General features: G+C 42.8%; 1 protein-coding gene across 1 annotated transcript in view; it reads left to right on the top strand.

Annotated features, from left to right (window-relative positions):
* Window positions 1-7,894, top strand: part of FGFRL1 (fibroblast growth factor receptor like 1) — a gene marked incomplete at both ends in the record, with an annotated part of 160,522 nt that extends 152,628 nt beyond the window's left edge. The window contains 3 exons of the mRNA XM_079534441.1: window positions 1,381-1,665; window positions 4,288-4,641; window positions 7,485-7,894. Coding sequence (XP_079390567.1) covers window positions 1,381-1,665; window positions 4,288-4,641; window positions 7,485-7,894 — 1,049 coding nt within the window. The remainder of the gene's footprint in view (window positions 1-1,380; window positions 1,666-4,287; window positions 4,642-7,484) is intronic.
* Window positions 7,895-15,276: the final 7,382 nt, after the last annotated feature.

Below are 15,276 nucleotides of genomic sequence, written 5' to 3'. Positions count from 1 at the left end.
ACCTCACATTTCTCTGGTGTTCTTGTCACTGTTTCTAGGAATACTAGTTATTTCGATCCTAAATCGGGGTAACTTTATCTTATCCCATGATTCTCTCCACCAGCAGATATTGCTTCATAGTACTGGGGATGGATGGGCATTAGGTTGACTCAAGTTTTCTTTTATTGTATATTTCCATGTGTTTTGTTTGTTTCCATGTGTTGTGTTTGCTCTACTCAGCACTGGTGAGGCTGCACCTCGAGTACTGTGTTCAGTTTGGGGCCCCTCACTACAAGAAAGACATTGAGGCCCTGGAACGTGTCCAGAGAAGGGCAGCGAAACTGGTGAGGGGTCTGGAGCACAAATCTTAGGAGGAGCAGCTGAGGGAGCTGGGATTGTTTAGTCTGGAGAAGAGGAGGCTCAGGGGAGACCTCATGGCACTCTGCAACTTCCTGAAGGGAGGTTGTGGTGCAAAAGGGTCTGGCCTCTTCTCCCAGGCAAATAGTAGGACCGGAGGAAACGGCCAGAAGTTATACCAGAGGAGGTTTAGGTTGGATATTAGGAGAAACTTTTTCTCTCAAAGGGTGGTCAGGCACTGGAGTGGTCTGCCCAGGGAGGTGGTGGAGTCGCCATCCCTGGTAGTGTTCAAGAGGCGTCTGGATGAGGAGCTACAAGATATGGTTTAGTGCTTGTGGTACTAATAGGAATGGGAGGGTGGTTGGACTAGATGATCTTGCAGGTCGTTTCCAACCTTGTGATTCTGTGATTCTGTGTGATTCCTTTGGCTCTTTCAACATGAATGCTACGTAAGTTAATACTCAGTGGATCTGATGCCTTTTAGTTCAGATGATTGTTCAAATGTCTTGCTCACTTCTAAGACTGCGTTACAGTTTGAAAAGTTGTTGACCCTTCCCAAGTTCCACAAAAGCCAGTGAGAACTAAGAGGCAAAAACGTCTTCAAAAAATGAAGCTATAAGTGACAACCAAAGGACTGAGAAAATTGCCAGCTTAACAGGAATCTGTGGCTTTTTTGTTTGGTCTTAGCTAAGGTCTTGCATTTCTGGCATAGAATATGTTAACAATTATAATGTGATTGAGGGGTCACATTTTGCCTTTAGCATGATTCTAGTATTATTTCGTGAGATTCTTTGACTCAGTTGCCTTAGGGACACTGAGGAATTCTGGGGTTATTCCATGCATGAGGCTAATGTATTCATAGCAGTCCTCTAGACACTCGACTGCATCAGACTGGATAGTGCTTTCTATATGAGCTGGAATATGAGATGCCTTGTATGGTGCTGCTGAGTGCCTCTTGAGAAAATTTGGCCATAATGTTTGACAGTAGCATCCTGCTTTATATGCCTTATGCTCACTGGAGTCAATTGCTCATGCCTTTTGCAGCCCAGCCCAGGTTCACCCAGCCTGCAAAGATGAGACGCAGAGTCATCGCCCGTCCTGTCGGCAGCTCCATCCGTCTGAAGTGTGTGGCCAGCGGCAACCCACGGCCTGACATCACGTGGCTGAAGGACAATAAGCCCCTCATGCCCCATGAGACTGGGGAGAACAAGAAGAAGAAGTGGACACTGAACCTGAAGAATCTGAAGCCAGAGGATAGTGGGAAATACACCTGCCGAGTGTTTAACAAAGTTGGGGAGATCAATGCGACTTACAAAGTTGAAGTGATCCGTAAGTGCAGCCTCTATGGTGGAAAGGGGGGGAGGGAGCTATCAGAAAGGGGCTGGCTGAGTTAAGAGAGCATGGTTTTGAGGATGTAGTGCTGACAGCTGGATATAAACTTGGGTAAGTGTTAGAAATACCAACAGGAACCATCAGAGAAAATGTTGTTGAAACTAGAATAAACCTAACATCCGAAAAAGACAGAGTGTTAATAATACAGTTCAGAAGTTCCTTAATAAAGAGAAAGTCTTAGGAAACTGTCATCTCTGACATCACTCACATGGCATAAGTTCACAACTGACCAATTCAACCCCATACTGCTGACAGTCAGTTTAAGAGCAAAATGAGAACTTACCAAGAAGACACTTCACAGAGGGCCATAGAGGAGGGGTGGAAATACTAGGATGGTCCGGATTACTTTATCAGAGTGAAGTGAAACCAAGCAACTGAAAATTTACACTAGACATCTGTAATAAGAGACTCACTTCATTAGAGAAATCTCCCAAGGGAATGAGCAGAAATCTTATGACTAGATTGATTAGCCAGACACGGCTTTAGGGCCAGATTTTTAAAAGCATTTAGACATATGAAAGTTCAGGTGGATACAAATGAGATGCTAACAAAATTTTAAAATTCCACTGAAGTCCTGTGTGTATCTTCAGTCTCAGCCCTTAGAAGATGAGCTGTGGGGGATTACCTTACTTTGTGATGTAGTAGAGTAAATTGTTCCACTTACCGTCTAATATTCTGATTTTTGGCCTCTAATCTCCTGTTTCCCCTATTATTACTGAAGAAAATTATACTCAAAGCTACCTAAGTCTACCAAAGTAGAACTCTTATTCTTAAATCATCATGCCTTGTCTATGACATCATCATAAACTGTCATGGAAATGACTATGGAACAGCCAGCTGAAGAAGAAGATGAGCAGAGTGGAGGAAGATACAATATCCTTCATTAATGAGGAGCAGGGGCACGAAGGACTATTTCCAGCCACATGGAAAGCATGTTGTTCGTCCGTCTGTGCATGTGTTTTAGCATGAGAAAGTTTATCCCAGTGTGAAAGATTGTTCTTAAAGGTAAAGATCTGGTCTCTGATAAGTCCTTTCTCTAGAATAACAGGAATTAAAAGCACATGTGGGGAGCTCCGTTGGGCTCTGAAGGCACAAACCTGCTAGACATCTGGATTTGATAAAGATGCAGCTGTGTGGAGACAGTAAAAACATGTGTTTACACTAAAACCAGGAGCAGAGACAGGGAAATGAATCAAGCCCCATCCTAATGGCAGCTGTGGCATTTTCACTTCATCAAAACCAGACAGCACCAGGAACAAACCCCTTTCTGTGTCCCTGTTTATCTTGGTTTTTATCAACTTAAAGATGTATGTAACCTTTGTTTTCATTAGCTTTTGCTGGCTAGGAGTGAAAACAGTAACGAAAGCTGGAACCAGAGTCAGGCAGATAAGGGCATTAAGCAGTCTTCAGACATCTTTCTATTTTTAACATCATTCTGTGGAGTATTTCAGGTTTCATTCAATTTCCTGCTTTTTTTTTTTTTCTTTTTTTTTTCTTGAGCCTCCACTCCTAAACCCATCCTACTTATCTGAGTCTCAGTCTCCCCAGCTGTGATTTCTGCTTGTAGTCCTATGGAGACCCTGGTGGTATTTTTGTTTCCCAGGCACATCTTTAGAGCTCTCATTGTTGACAGTACCCTGACTTTTTTGAAAGAGGGTCCATTGTTCCTTGCTGTCACCTCAAAGCCTGAGCTGGTGGGAGCTGTTGTGTTACACGATCAATCCAGCAGTGTTTTGCCTTCAAAAGTGGTTGATGATTGCCAGCAGTTACCACCCACTGTGATACCATCATTTCTCTCTGTGCTTAGGAAAGAAGTTTTCAGTAAATCCTTGTCCTTGTTTCTGTGATGCTGCCACCAAAATAAGATCCTAATATTCCTAGGAATCAGGAATTTAGTTTTCTTTTGATTTTACGTTATATTGACACAACTTATGGCTTATGATCATGCTGGAAGGCATGGTCTTGTGAACTTTTGTGTTTGATTTCCTTTCCTACCATCTTGTTTCCTTCATTAGCTGAGACGTGAAACAAAGTTTGAGTGAGAAATGGAAGTCTTCTTTACATCTTCCCTTCAGATAGTTCTACTGATAATTGATAAGACATTGATAAGACATTGATAAGACATCATTGGAATCACACATTTACAGTTAGATAAACCACTTAATTCACGTTCAGACCTGCTGTATTGTTCAAATTTAATCCCAAAAGTGTTTTATTCTTTTGGCTAATTTCAAACCATTTATATTCCTCTGCAACCTTTCAAACATTCTGTAGGTGCAGGTGCATCATTAAGATCGCATCTTGCTGGGATGCATTTCCTGAGATATGTTTTAGTGGGAGTACAAGGAAGGATGACCTCTTTTAGCTCTTTCTCATACTTGCAGCCTGGGAAATGGGACTGGGGAAATTCAGCTGAGATCTCAGCCTACTGTATGGCAGAGAGTTGGATTAGACAATTTTTTGCATGCATTCTACATCTTTTTGCAATGGTTCTGGAATCACGAGTTAATCAGGTTGGCAAACCCCATTTTCCATGGAGCTCCTTGTGTTTTTGTGCAGAGAGAACGAGATCCAAGCCCATCCTGACAGGGACACACCCCGTCAACACAACGGTAGACTACGGTGGGACCACATCCTTCCAGTGTAAAGTCCGCAGTGATGTCAAACCTGTCATCCAGTGGCTGAAGCGGGTGGAGTATGGCACAGAGAGCAAATACAACTCTACCATTGATGTCGGGGGACAGAAGTTTGTTGTGCTACCCACGGGGGAGGTCTGGTCCCGTCCCGATGGCTCCTACCTGAACAAACTGATGATTACTCGAGCCAAGGAAGAGGATGCAGGCATGTACATTTGCTTAGGGGCAAACACCATGGGCTACAGTTTTCGCAGTGCTTTTCTCACAGTCCTGCCAGGTGAGTTGTGCTTTTATTTCCCCAGTCTGAATCAGTATCCTATGTTTTGGTATTCAGTAATGCATTACCTGTTGTTCTCTATGAGCCTCAGTGATGCTGTGCTGATTTAAGCTAGTCCAATTCTACTAAGAATATGTGAGCCCTGATTTAAATCAACCCCTGCTGAATTTCTCTTGCTGATGGTTCCTTTTCTGCCATCCATGGGGATCAACAATTCCAGCAGGGTGAAATACAATGCAGGATCTGGAAATCATACTGCAGTTGCAGGGTTCAGCAAGAGGGTGCAGGAGGTGAGAGGGGGACTGAATAGCAGCACAATTTGCAGCCCCATTCCCTGACATTTCTCCTTTCTCTTGTTCTTACTTGTATTGCTTTACTGATAAAAGAAAACAATGATGCAAGCCCATAAAAGGAGAGAAGAATAAGAACTGTCCTGGTCACAAGAAAAGGAAATGAATGAATGTGAAAGAGGGAATGATTGATTAGTTAAATTCTTACCCAAAGATCCCCTGAGGAACGTTGTACCAAACTCACTGCTGCTTCCTGCTCTCCGCAGGCCTCAGAGCTGGTGTCTGTGTCCAGCTGAGGCTATATCCTGTGTATTTCAGGCACACCATCTTCACTTTATCATTTACTTCATTTAGTTTTGCCCAATAAATATTTTTATTGAAAGGAGAATCTCCTTCTGCCTCATTTGGACATGTGAATCTAGCTTTAGAACCACCACCTTTATAACAAAAATCCATCTTTCTGCTTTTCCGTCCCTTTACCTGCACAAGGCCAACACAGATAAGAAAATGCAGGGGCTGGAGCCAGTATCAGAACATTTTAGCTGTCAGATCTAATGCGATGTCACTGGTCAAGATATCAGTAAGAGACAGAGACCATAAACTCTCCCAGAGTATTAGGACTGTTTTTTTTTTTTGTGTATGTAGTGGGAAAAATGACTCCTATAACTAAGCTACCATGGCTACTTTTGCTCTATACTTGCCACACTCTGCATCTTAGAAGTCATCAAAAGTCAGCAACATGAATTTAGACACCAACAGCATGTTGCCAAGTAAGAGAAAAAAATTCAATTCATCCTTAGCACCTTCTTCTGCATCACTTAGATTTAGGACTAAACTCCAACTAGAAAGCCAGTGTGAAGCAGAAAGCTGTGTGGGTGGGATATAACTCAAAGCCTCTGGAAGTTTCCAAACTACAACAGCCTGATCCAGCTCCCACTGAAATCAGTGGGAGACTTTCCATTGATTTGAATGGCACTATAATGAGGCCTCATACCAGAACCAGCGCCCGCAGTCCTGCTGTTATTGGCAATAACAGAGAAGGAGAACCCAGCTTGCCCTCAGAAGCAAAAATGTGGTTGCAAGGCCATGAGTTAGAAAAACAGAACTTTGCTCATAAATCTAGCAGAATTGACATAGACAGCTTAGAAGAATAGTATGGTTGAATATCAAAACACTTCTGAGTTAGCCCAGCAGATTTCTGCCAAACAATGTAAAGACTATTGTTCTCATGGTCAGCTGATGGTCATTTCCCTGATCCTGTCTTGGTTTGAGCAAGGGGTTGACCAGATGACCTCCAGAGTCCCCTCCAGACTAAATTAGTCTGTAATTTCCAGTGTTGGATGAAAGTTTTCTCTATTGAGGTCAGCAGTACACGTCCTCCTGACTTCAAAGAAGCCACATGGTATATATTTAATATTTCAAACTAGCCATTGAATTGTTTGTCAAGGAGAGAAAAAGACATGAGTATTTTAAAGAAGTTTGGCTTGAAAGTTAAGTGATATATGTTTGAAAATAACATTCTGGGCTGTTTGGATAGCCTGCGGTTTTCTAAGTTTCTGAATGTCACCCTGCAGGCTGAACTCTGCACCTAGGTATTTTTCAGGGCTTTTGAAAGCAACAGCTGGTAGCTATCTAGGAAGGGACTTTGATAGCTGGGGTCCTAGCCCAGTACTCCTTTGGGGTCTATAAATCGAGAGATCAGGCTGTGAAACCAGAGTGACTGCTCAGGAAGGTGCAGGCTGCCAACAGCACAGAGATTAGGGGGAAGGCAGCTGTGAAAGATGCTGTCTGGAGCCTTTCTTATTGCCTTATTGCCTTTCTTAAATGAGTTTGCTGCCCATGGAAAGCCAATAGTAGCTCCAAATAAATTAGTAGAGAAGGAGGCTATTTGGCATCAATAGTTGGGCAAGTGAAATGTTAGTTCCCTATTGCTTGGGCACCAAGGAGAAGACATCAGCTCACTTGTGATTTTTGACCTTTCTCTCAGCTACACAAGAAACTCAAGACAACCCCTCCAGAACACCAAATTCTTGCTTCCTGCCCTGGCAGAGCATAGTTTAGTAGCTCCACTATCACTAAAGTATGTCTAAAGCTGTTCAGACACAGATATGCTCAGTAAAGGCAAGCATGCAGCATGTTGTGGCTCTATGTGATCAAATTGTGCTGCTGACATGGAGATAGTACTGGCATGCCATGTGTTGTGTGCTTCCATCTGGACGGAGAAGCCCATGCCATCACAGAGTGAAGGTGTTAGGAGACTCTTGGGCTGGCTCTAGTATATGTACATCCATTACAGCTTGGATAAGTTAAAAAATCCCCAAAGACCTTCCCCTACACCAAAGAAAATTAGTTGCTTGTCCTTCCAGGAGCACTGAAAAGCACAGCAGTTACCAAGTCCAATGTGCTGGCTTGATTTTTCCCTCGTTACTTAGTCTGGCAGAGTTGCCATACAGCCTGTACAAAACCAGCTCAAGTGTGACATCTGTTTCAAATTTACCTTGCCTGCTTTTAATTAACTCTTTCTGTCTCTTCCCTGCCACGATGTCCATCCAGATCCCAAGCCTCCGAGTGCACCTGTGCCCCCCTCCTCAGCCAGCAGCCTTCCCTGGCCTGTGATCATCGGCATCCCTGCTGGGGCGGTCTTCATCTTTGGGACAATCCTGCTGTGGCTTTGCCAGACCAAGAAGAAACCTTGCTCCCCACCAGCTGCTGCCCCTGTGCACCGGCCGCAGCCCCGGGACAGGATCTGTGTTTCCCAGGTCCCAGACAAAGACTGCATCTCCTCCATAAACTATGAGGAATACGTCGCCCAGCAGCAGCATTTACTGTCCCAAGGGCCTGCGCTCGCTCCAGCCATGGCATCCAAAATGTACCCGAAGATTTACACGGACATCCATACCCACACCCACTCGCATGTGGAAGGCAAAGTCCACCAGCACCAGCACATTCAGTACCAGTGCTAAGAGGGCGGCCGTGTACAGAAGCTCATGGGGGCTTTTCCTCCTGGTACCTCAGAAGAGACTGCTCAAAGTCAGCTCCCACTGCCAGCAGTAGGCAAAGCAGACAGAAAAGATTATATATATGATTTTAAATATATATATACATATATATATAATTGTATATGCGTGTGTATGTGTGTATATATATATGTGTATATATCTATATCTATCTATATAAATATATATATAATAGAGAAAGACAGAGAAAAGAGATTTTTTTTTTTTTAATTATTGCAATCAGGATGTAGCCAAGGAATAATGAAGGAACTCCAAATCCCAGCAGCTAGGCAGCTGTCTCCACCAGTGGAACCTTCCTGGATTTTTTAAGTAAGGTGGTGGCAAGTGAGACAGGATGTAGGGATATAAACCACTTCTGTTGCTAAAAGGAGCAAAAAAAGGTGACATGGTGCTTTTCTAGGGCAGGCACCCCTGTTCTTGTGCTTGCTGCATATCGTGTTTTGGTGGGAAGACCCCAGACCTGTCCCATTTATGTGGGAGAACCTTTTCCCTTAGAATGACTCAAGCTGTAAAGATTTAGTTCCAAAGCACAAGGAGAAATGACCAACTCACCTCTACCTAATAACACAAGGGGAAAAAAAAAAGAATTTATGTTCCCAAAGTGAAATGTGGAATGTTTCTCAAGTACAGTTGTCTTGTCTATAATGCTAACCAAGATGCTTGCTTCAATTTCTTCAAGTTAAAGGCATTGAGTTCCCCCATAGAGGGTTTTACAGAGCAAATGTCACTGCCCTAGTCCCAGGACTCAGTGCCACTGCCATGAAAAAGGAAGGAAGGAAAGAGGAACGTTGTACAGAACACCTTTATATTTATATTTAAGAAATAATAATAATTAATAATAATAATAATAGAACTGCTGATGGTGAAGAAAGCAAAACACGCTGCCCTTCTCTGATGGCTTACGGTGACAAGCTACTGGATTTTCTACATCAATGCAAGATACGTGAGAACATAAGGAGAAACAGAAAATGAAATAATAATATTGTAGGAAAAATTGCATTTGAGAAATATTCACCTAGGTTGTGTGTGGTTGTCCCCTCCCCACAGGTAGCATTTTGGAAATGATACAGTTTCATTCCAGTTTGAACAACGGTGAAAACAGAAATAAAAGAGATTAATTAAGGGCCATATTAAATACCTGTATGGACTGGAAATTAATCCAAATGCAAATACAAAACCTTTGTAATTCTATATAGAGTTTAAACAGAAGTCATGTATATTTAATTTATTTTGTTAAACGAGAAAAAAAATGTATGATATTTTCCTCAAGACTGGCATTTCTATGCATATTTTTGATCAAAGAAAATAAAGATTTTTTTTTTTGCAGGTTCTATAGATACCACGCTCAGAATATGCTCAATGTAAAAACAGTAACCAGCTGCACTTCTCTGTATGTCTTCTCAGACATAATCTCCTCGTATTATCTCAGGTTCTGAGTGCCACCATTTACATTAGAAAATTACCTTCTCCACCATTTATATTCTGATTTTTCAGGTTGGATATTAGAAAAAATTTCCTCACAAAAAGGAGTTGTGATGCATTGGAACGGTCTCTCTGGGGAGGCGGTGGAGTCAGCATCCCTGGAGCTGTTCGAGAAAGATGGAAATGTGGCACTGAGGGGGATGGGTTGGTGGGCACGGTGGGGATGGGTTGGTGGTTGGACTTGATGTTCTTAGAGATCTTTTCCAACCTTAATGATTCCATGACTCTATGATTCTGAGGATCTGCAGTGACTGGGTCATTTCCCATGGGCCACTTGTCACCTCCAGGAGCAAAGAGCTCTGCTCACAGGGAAATCTGTTTCCTTAATGCTTTTTTTTAATGTATTTTTAGGGGGGAGAGTGAAGGGAAGTGGGATAAAAGGTTGCAAACCACAAGCCTGCAGGTGTTTTTCTTTTAAAAAGAATGTTTCATAAATCAAAACATAAAAATTTGTGAGTCTGTAAAATGAGCTTCAGCCTCAGGGTGCTCAGGAGGAGAAAACACATGATGAGGTGAGACCTTTCCATGATGCTCCAGTGATGGAGCAATTGTTTGCTGCTTGCTCGAGTGCCACTCAAAGCTTGTTGCAGGGGAAAAAAAAAAAGATATGTGCCAATTTTTAAGTTTGAAACTACTTCTTTCTCAATTCTGCTCTGCAAAAGAGATCTTCAGCTTCAGCTGCTCCGACTTAGAGTGAAACACTTCATTTAAGCTGAAACAAAAGAGTGCTTCAGGCTTTTGTTTTCCTCTGAGTGTTTCCAAAACTATTTGCTCTGCATCGATTTGCAGTTATTTTTCTGCTGACTTGTTGCATCCTCAGATGCAAACCAAACAGCTCTCCGTTTGCTCAGCTGGATCACTTGAGATGGGGTCCTCATTTAGCAAAGCACAAACAAACACTCCCCCTTTCCCTCATCAACACATGCCTCCCCAAAATGTCCCCTTTTTTGCCTTGGCCACCCAGGTCAATAACTCTCTTAACACAATGGTTTTTCTGTAGAGGTTATAACAAGGCAAGCTACTGCTATTTTATTATTATTACCAATATTTTACACTTTTTTTTAAGCGGGTTAGTTCATTAGAACTTTCTTAGTGCCATTTTATGAAATTCATAAAAGCTAAATTCGCTTCATGAATGTCTCTGCATACATTCTCTCCGCTTCAGGAAGACTTAAATACGAGCACTGAGGAGGACTCTGTATATGGCAGTGCTCTCAGTGGCTACAGTTTATTGAGTCACTTCATGGAGAAAGCCAAAATACTTTTATCCACTACATGCATCACCAATTTTTTAAGAAGACAGCATGTGGCTGATACCAAGAGCTATGTCTTACAACTCATGCCTATGTGAACCTACTTTTTGCACTGTGGTAGGCACTGAGAACATCTCAGCAGCTTTCAGGTCACAGTAGCTGTACCTGTAAGCTTGCCAACCTTCCCAGCTATCTGTGTTGGTGCTACAGCAAGATGACACCTAGCTCATGCTGATACCAGCTTTAGAGGAGGTGCTCAGCCAGTTTCATTTGGTTCAGTCCTGTGCAAATCCTAAGTGATGGCCTTACAACACTTTCTAATAGCAGCTATTTCATTGACCCTCAGAGCCTGCATTTCCCATAAGGTGTAGTCTTCCTGCTGAGCACTTTGCTCTCAACTGCGGCCTTCTACCTGCTATGATCCAGGGTGAGACCCTTCCATGATGCTTCCAAGATGATGCTATGATAGCCAGTTGGCTCAAGTGGAAGGAGCTTCCTCCTTCCTATTGAAGTTCCAGCTCTGGTGGAAGACAGTGCAAACACTTTGATTTGCACATATATTTTATGTCCTGTCTGGATCTTGCACTGACTTGCTAGGCCTGAGTGGATTTGGTGTTTTGAGGAGTTATTTTTCCTCCACAGGACACCTATAAGCACTCTTCAGAGTCACTGTGTCCCATGACTACCACCTACCACATGCCATTTCTTTTTTAGGGCTCAATTGTGCCTTGCTTGCATTGCAAAATCTTTAGCCTAAATAAATTCTGCCAGATCCTGCACATGTCAGAATATTTTTTTTTCACCAATGAGACAAGATTTGGACTCATCTCTGCTCATGCATACAGGGCATTTAAAGAAAATCGTAGTCTTGCTATTAACTACTGACCCTATTTGGAACACAGAAGTTTTTTTTGTTTTATACATAAGAATACGTATATATATGGTCATATGCATGTAAGTACTGGGCTGTGATACAGAAAATAGTTGTACTTTAAAAGCCATCAGGCTTCAAAGATCAAAAGAACATCAGGCTTAAAGCTCTCCATCTTTGTTTAATTTATTTGCATTACAGATCAAACATGGCCTTACATGTCGGTTTGTGTGTGGCATTTTTAAGCTCTGTATGGACAATGCTTGTACTGTCAGCCCTTTTAAACTGAAAACCTTTATCAGACATTTACAAATAAAAAGTGTTGTGTGATTTTCAAACAGTAGCAAACACAATAACTGAGGACATCAAAAAGAGATGGGATGGCACTGTGTGCATCTGGCTGTGCAATAAAACCTAGAAAGGAGGAAAGAATGATTCTCTTAGGTTGTTTTGAGGGAAAGGGTGGTGGGATGTGTGTGAATACACATGAGAAATACATGCCAGAATGATGAAGCACACAGCATTGAAAAATTCTCTCTGCACCATGACCCAGCCTGATTAATTAATTGTGTATGTTGTGAATCCAGGGCAGACTTCTTGGGGTGGTTTGGAAAAGTTTTCTAATTACTTAGTGAATAAATAGGCTTAGGAGAGACATGGATCTGTTGGAGCATATCCAGGGGAGGGCCACAAAAATGATCCCAGGGATGGAACACCTCCCCTGCAAGGATAGGATGAGAGAGCCGGGATTGTTCAGCCTGGAGAAGAAAAGGCTCCGGGAAGACCTGACAGTGGACTGCCAGTATCTAAAGGGTCTATCAGAAAGAGGGAGACAAAATCTTAACCAAGATATGTTGTGGCAGGACAAGGGGAAATGCTTTTGAACTAAGAGGAGAGATTTAGATTGGATATGAGGAATCAGTTTTTTACAATAGTGACAGTGAGACACTGGCACAGGTTGCCCAGAGAGGTGGTGGATGCCCCGTCCTTGGAGACACTCAAGGTCAGACTGAATGGGATCTAAGCACCTGATGGAGATGTAGGTGTCCCAGTTCACTGCAGGGGGGTTGAACTAGATGGCTTTTAAGTGTCCCTTCCAAATCAAACAGTTTTATGATTCTATGACGTCTATTTTTGATTGCTTCACCTCCATAGACAAATGACATAGATGCACCACAAGCCAAACTAAATGTAGCAAGATGAAATCTTGGGTATGCAGGTGTCAATGGCAGCATTATAGTGTCCAGAGAAGAGCAGGGGGTTTAGGCTGAGACCCAGCTGCTCCAGCCCTTTGGGATGAATGTGTGGGTGAATGGCTGGGTGCCTCACAGCAGCAAACATCCAATTGTGGCTACAAAAACAGTGATGAGACTGAAGAGGGAGATGTAAGAGGGGCAGCTGAGGTCCCGGGCCAGGAGCAGAGCAGGCTGAGGTGAGGCCTCACGGCAGCTACAGCTTCTCATAGGGAGCAGAGGGACAGCACTGAGCTCTGCTCTCTGTGACAGTGACAGAGCCAGACAGAACAGCATGGAGTTGTCAGAGGAGGGGCAGCTGGGGATTAGGGAAAGGGTCTGCACCAAGGGTGGTGAGCATGGAACAGGCTGACCAGGGCAGTGAGCACAGCCCTGAGCTGCTGGAGTTCAAGGAGTTTTGGAACACTGCTCTCAGATGTAGGTTTGGATTTTGGATGGTGCTGTGTGGAGCCAGGAGTTGGACTCAATGATCCTTGTAGGTCCCTTCCAACTTGGGATATTCTATGGTTCTATGATTTCAAATTCAGTTCACCCAACCTGTACTGGAGCTTGGGCACAAGCAGCTCTGTGAAGAAGTGGCACAAGTAGGGCAAGGAAAAATAAATGTTTCTATGTCAACTCCATTTCTATGGCTGTCTGAAATTCTTCAGACTTTTGAAGTAAAGGAATAAAGCCCCACAGGAGATGTAGCATTGGACAAAAACTGGGAGATGGTCAAAAGTTACTGGGGAGTTTTTCATGGCTTTGCTATGTAGGTATCACCTCTGCCTATGTGGGCTACCAAAGGAAGGGATAGAGCCTGCATCTCTCACAAGTGTCACAGGAAGGATGGGTGCTATATGGGTACTGTGTTCAGACACGTGGTATTGTGAATGCTGTTGTAATGAAAGGCCATAGGGCCTCATCCAGAGATCCCTTCTGGCCTCAAAGACATGCAGCTGAGGATACAAGCACAGCTCCATGCCCCAGGATTGCAGATAACCACAGATGTGCAGCACAGGTATCAACATTTGGCACGTGGGCTGCACACTCAGCTCTGCTGCTTGCAGCCCTACTTCCTTCCAGGCTGTAAGTATGTCAGTTCAGCATTTTATGGCTTATTACTAAAGTAATGGTGTTATTTATATAAAATGGAGTTGTGCATTGACATTTTCAGCATCTGCAAATAACCCCTTGTGTAAACAGCAGCATAATCCTGTGAATACACACATCCCACTCTTTTACATTCAGTATTTTGGCAAATCTTGCTGGGTTTGCTGCAATTGGTGTCAGGGAGGATTTACACGTGAATTGAGAATAAACACATGTGGTTAAATGGCCTCTGAGTTGTTCAGACTTGTTATTGGTGAAAGTCTCTACAATCCTTTTTTTCTTCATGCAGGGAGGAGGGCAGAATCCTTCTCCGAATTCATGTTGGTGTGGACACAAGTCTGTCCTGGCTCTCATTCGAACACATGGACTCACTAATTGGGTTGTAGAGCTTGGCCAAAGTGAACCATGCAGGTCTCCTGCACACACCTGGTCCCATTGGTGGTGGGCACTTGTCTGCATTCATCTGCTTATGCATCCATATAGTGAGGATTCAAGGGACATGGCTACAAACACACCCAACTTTATGGGGTAGGCTTCACCAATGGAGCTCAGCAAAAATTTCAGAGGGAAAAAATAAGGCAGGAAGATGTCAGCCTGACGAGGGCCAGGGTCTGCGATCCAAATGGGATCCAGGCCAGGTTGGCTCCACAATGGGGACCCGGGAGAAAATGCTACTGGTTAGGATTCTGCAGGTATTTCAGACTTGATCTTGACCTTACCTTACCAACAAAGTGTTTCTTGAATTTAGATTTCTATCTTTTAAAACTTCGCTACAAATGCTAAACAAATGAAATAAAATGCATTATTGAAGTTGAAAAAGAAAACGGAATTAAAGTATTAGTATTGCATTGACTATTAACTAGCACATACATATTGTCTGCTTACAGAGCAGAGTTTGGAAGAAAGAGAGTGCCCATTTTACCTTTCGTGTTTAGCACAGGCATCTTTGTGTCTGTTCACCATTTTCTGATCCCTCGGAATAATTCATGGTGCAATGACCTCTATTTGTTAGTATTTCAGCTTTTACACTTCTTCCTTTTCTCTTTCCCCTTTTGCCAGTCTGTTGTAATTAGGATTTAATATATCCTGCAGTACATATGGGCATCAGCAAAGCAATGAATATTCTTTTATTTTCCCATTTTCACTAACCAAATCCAGTCTGCAGTGCGCTTTCCATCTGAGTTGATCTATGCTTTGGTGAGAGGAGTAATAAATAACACTTTAGAGCAGACTTCAAAATGCCTTTTTTCTTTGATCTGAGTAATTAAGGAGTCAAGTTGCTGTTCCTAATCATTTTCTGATGGAATTACACGAGTTACACAGCTCTTCATTTGTATGTCATTAAACATTATGTTTTATTGCTGCTGTTCAAACAAT

Source organism: Tetrao urogallus (assembly GCF_951394365.1).
Source record: "Tetrao urogallus genome assembly, chromosome: 4".
In the NCBI taxonomy this organism is placed as follows: Eukaryota; Metazoa; Chordata; class Aves; order Galliformes; family Phasianidae; genus Tetrao; species Tetrao urogallus.
This window is presented reverse-complemented; position numbering and strand designations above follow the sequence as displayed.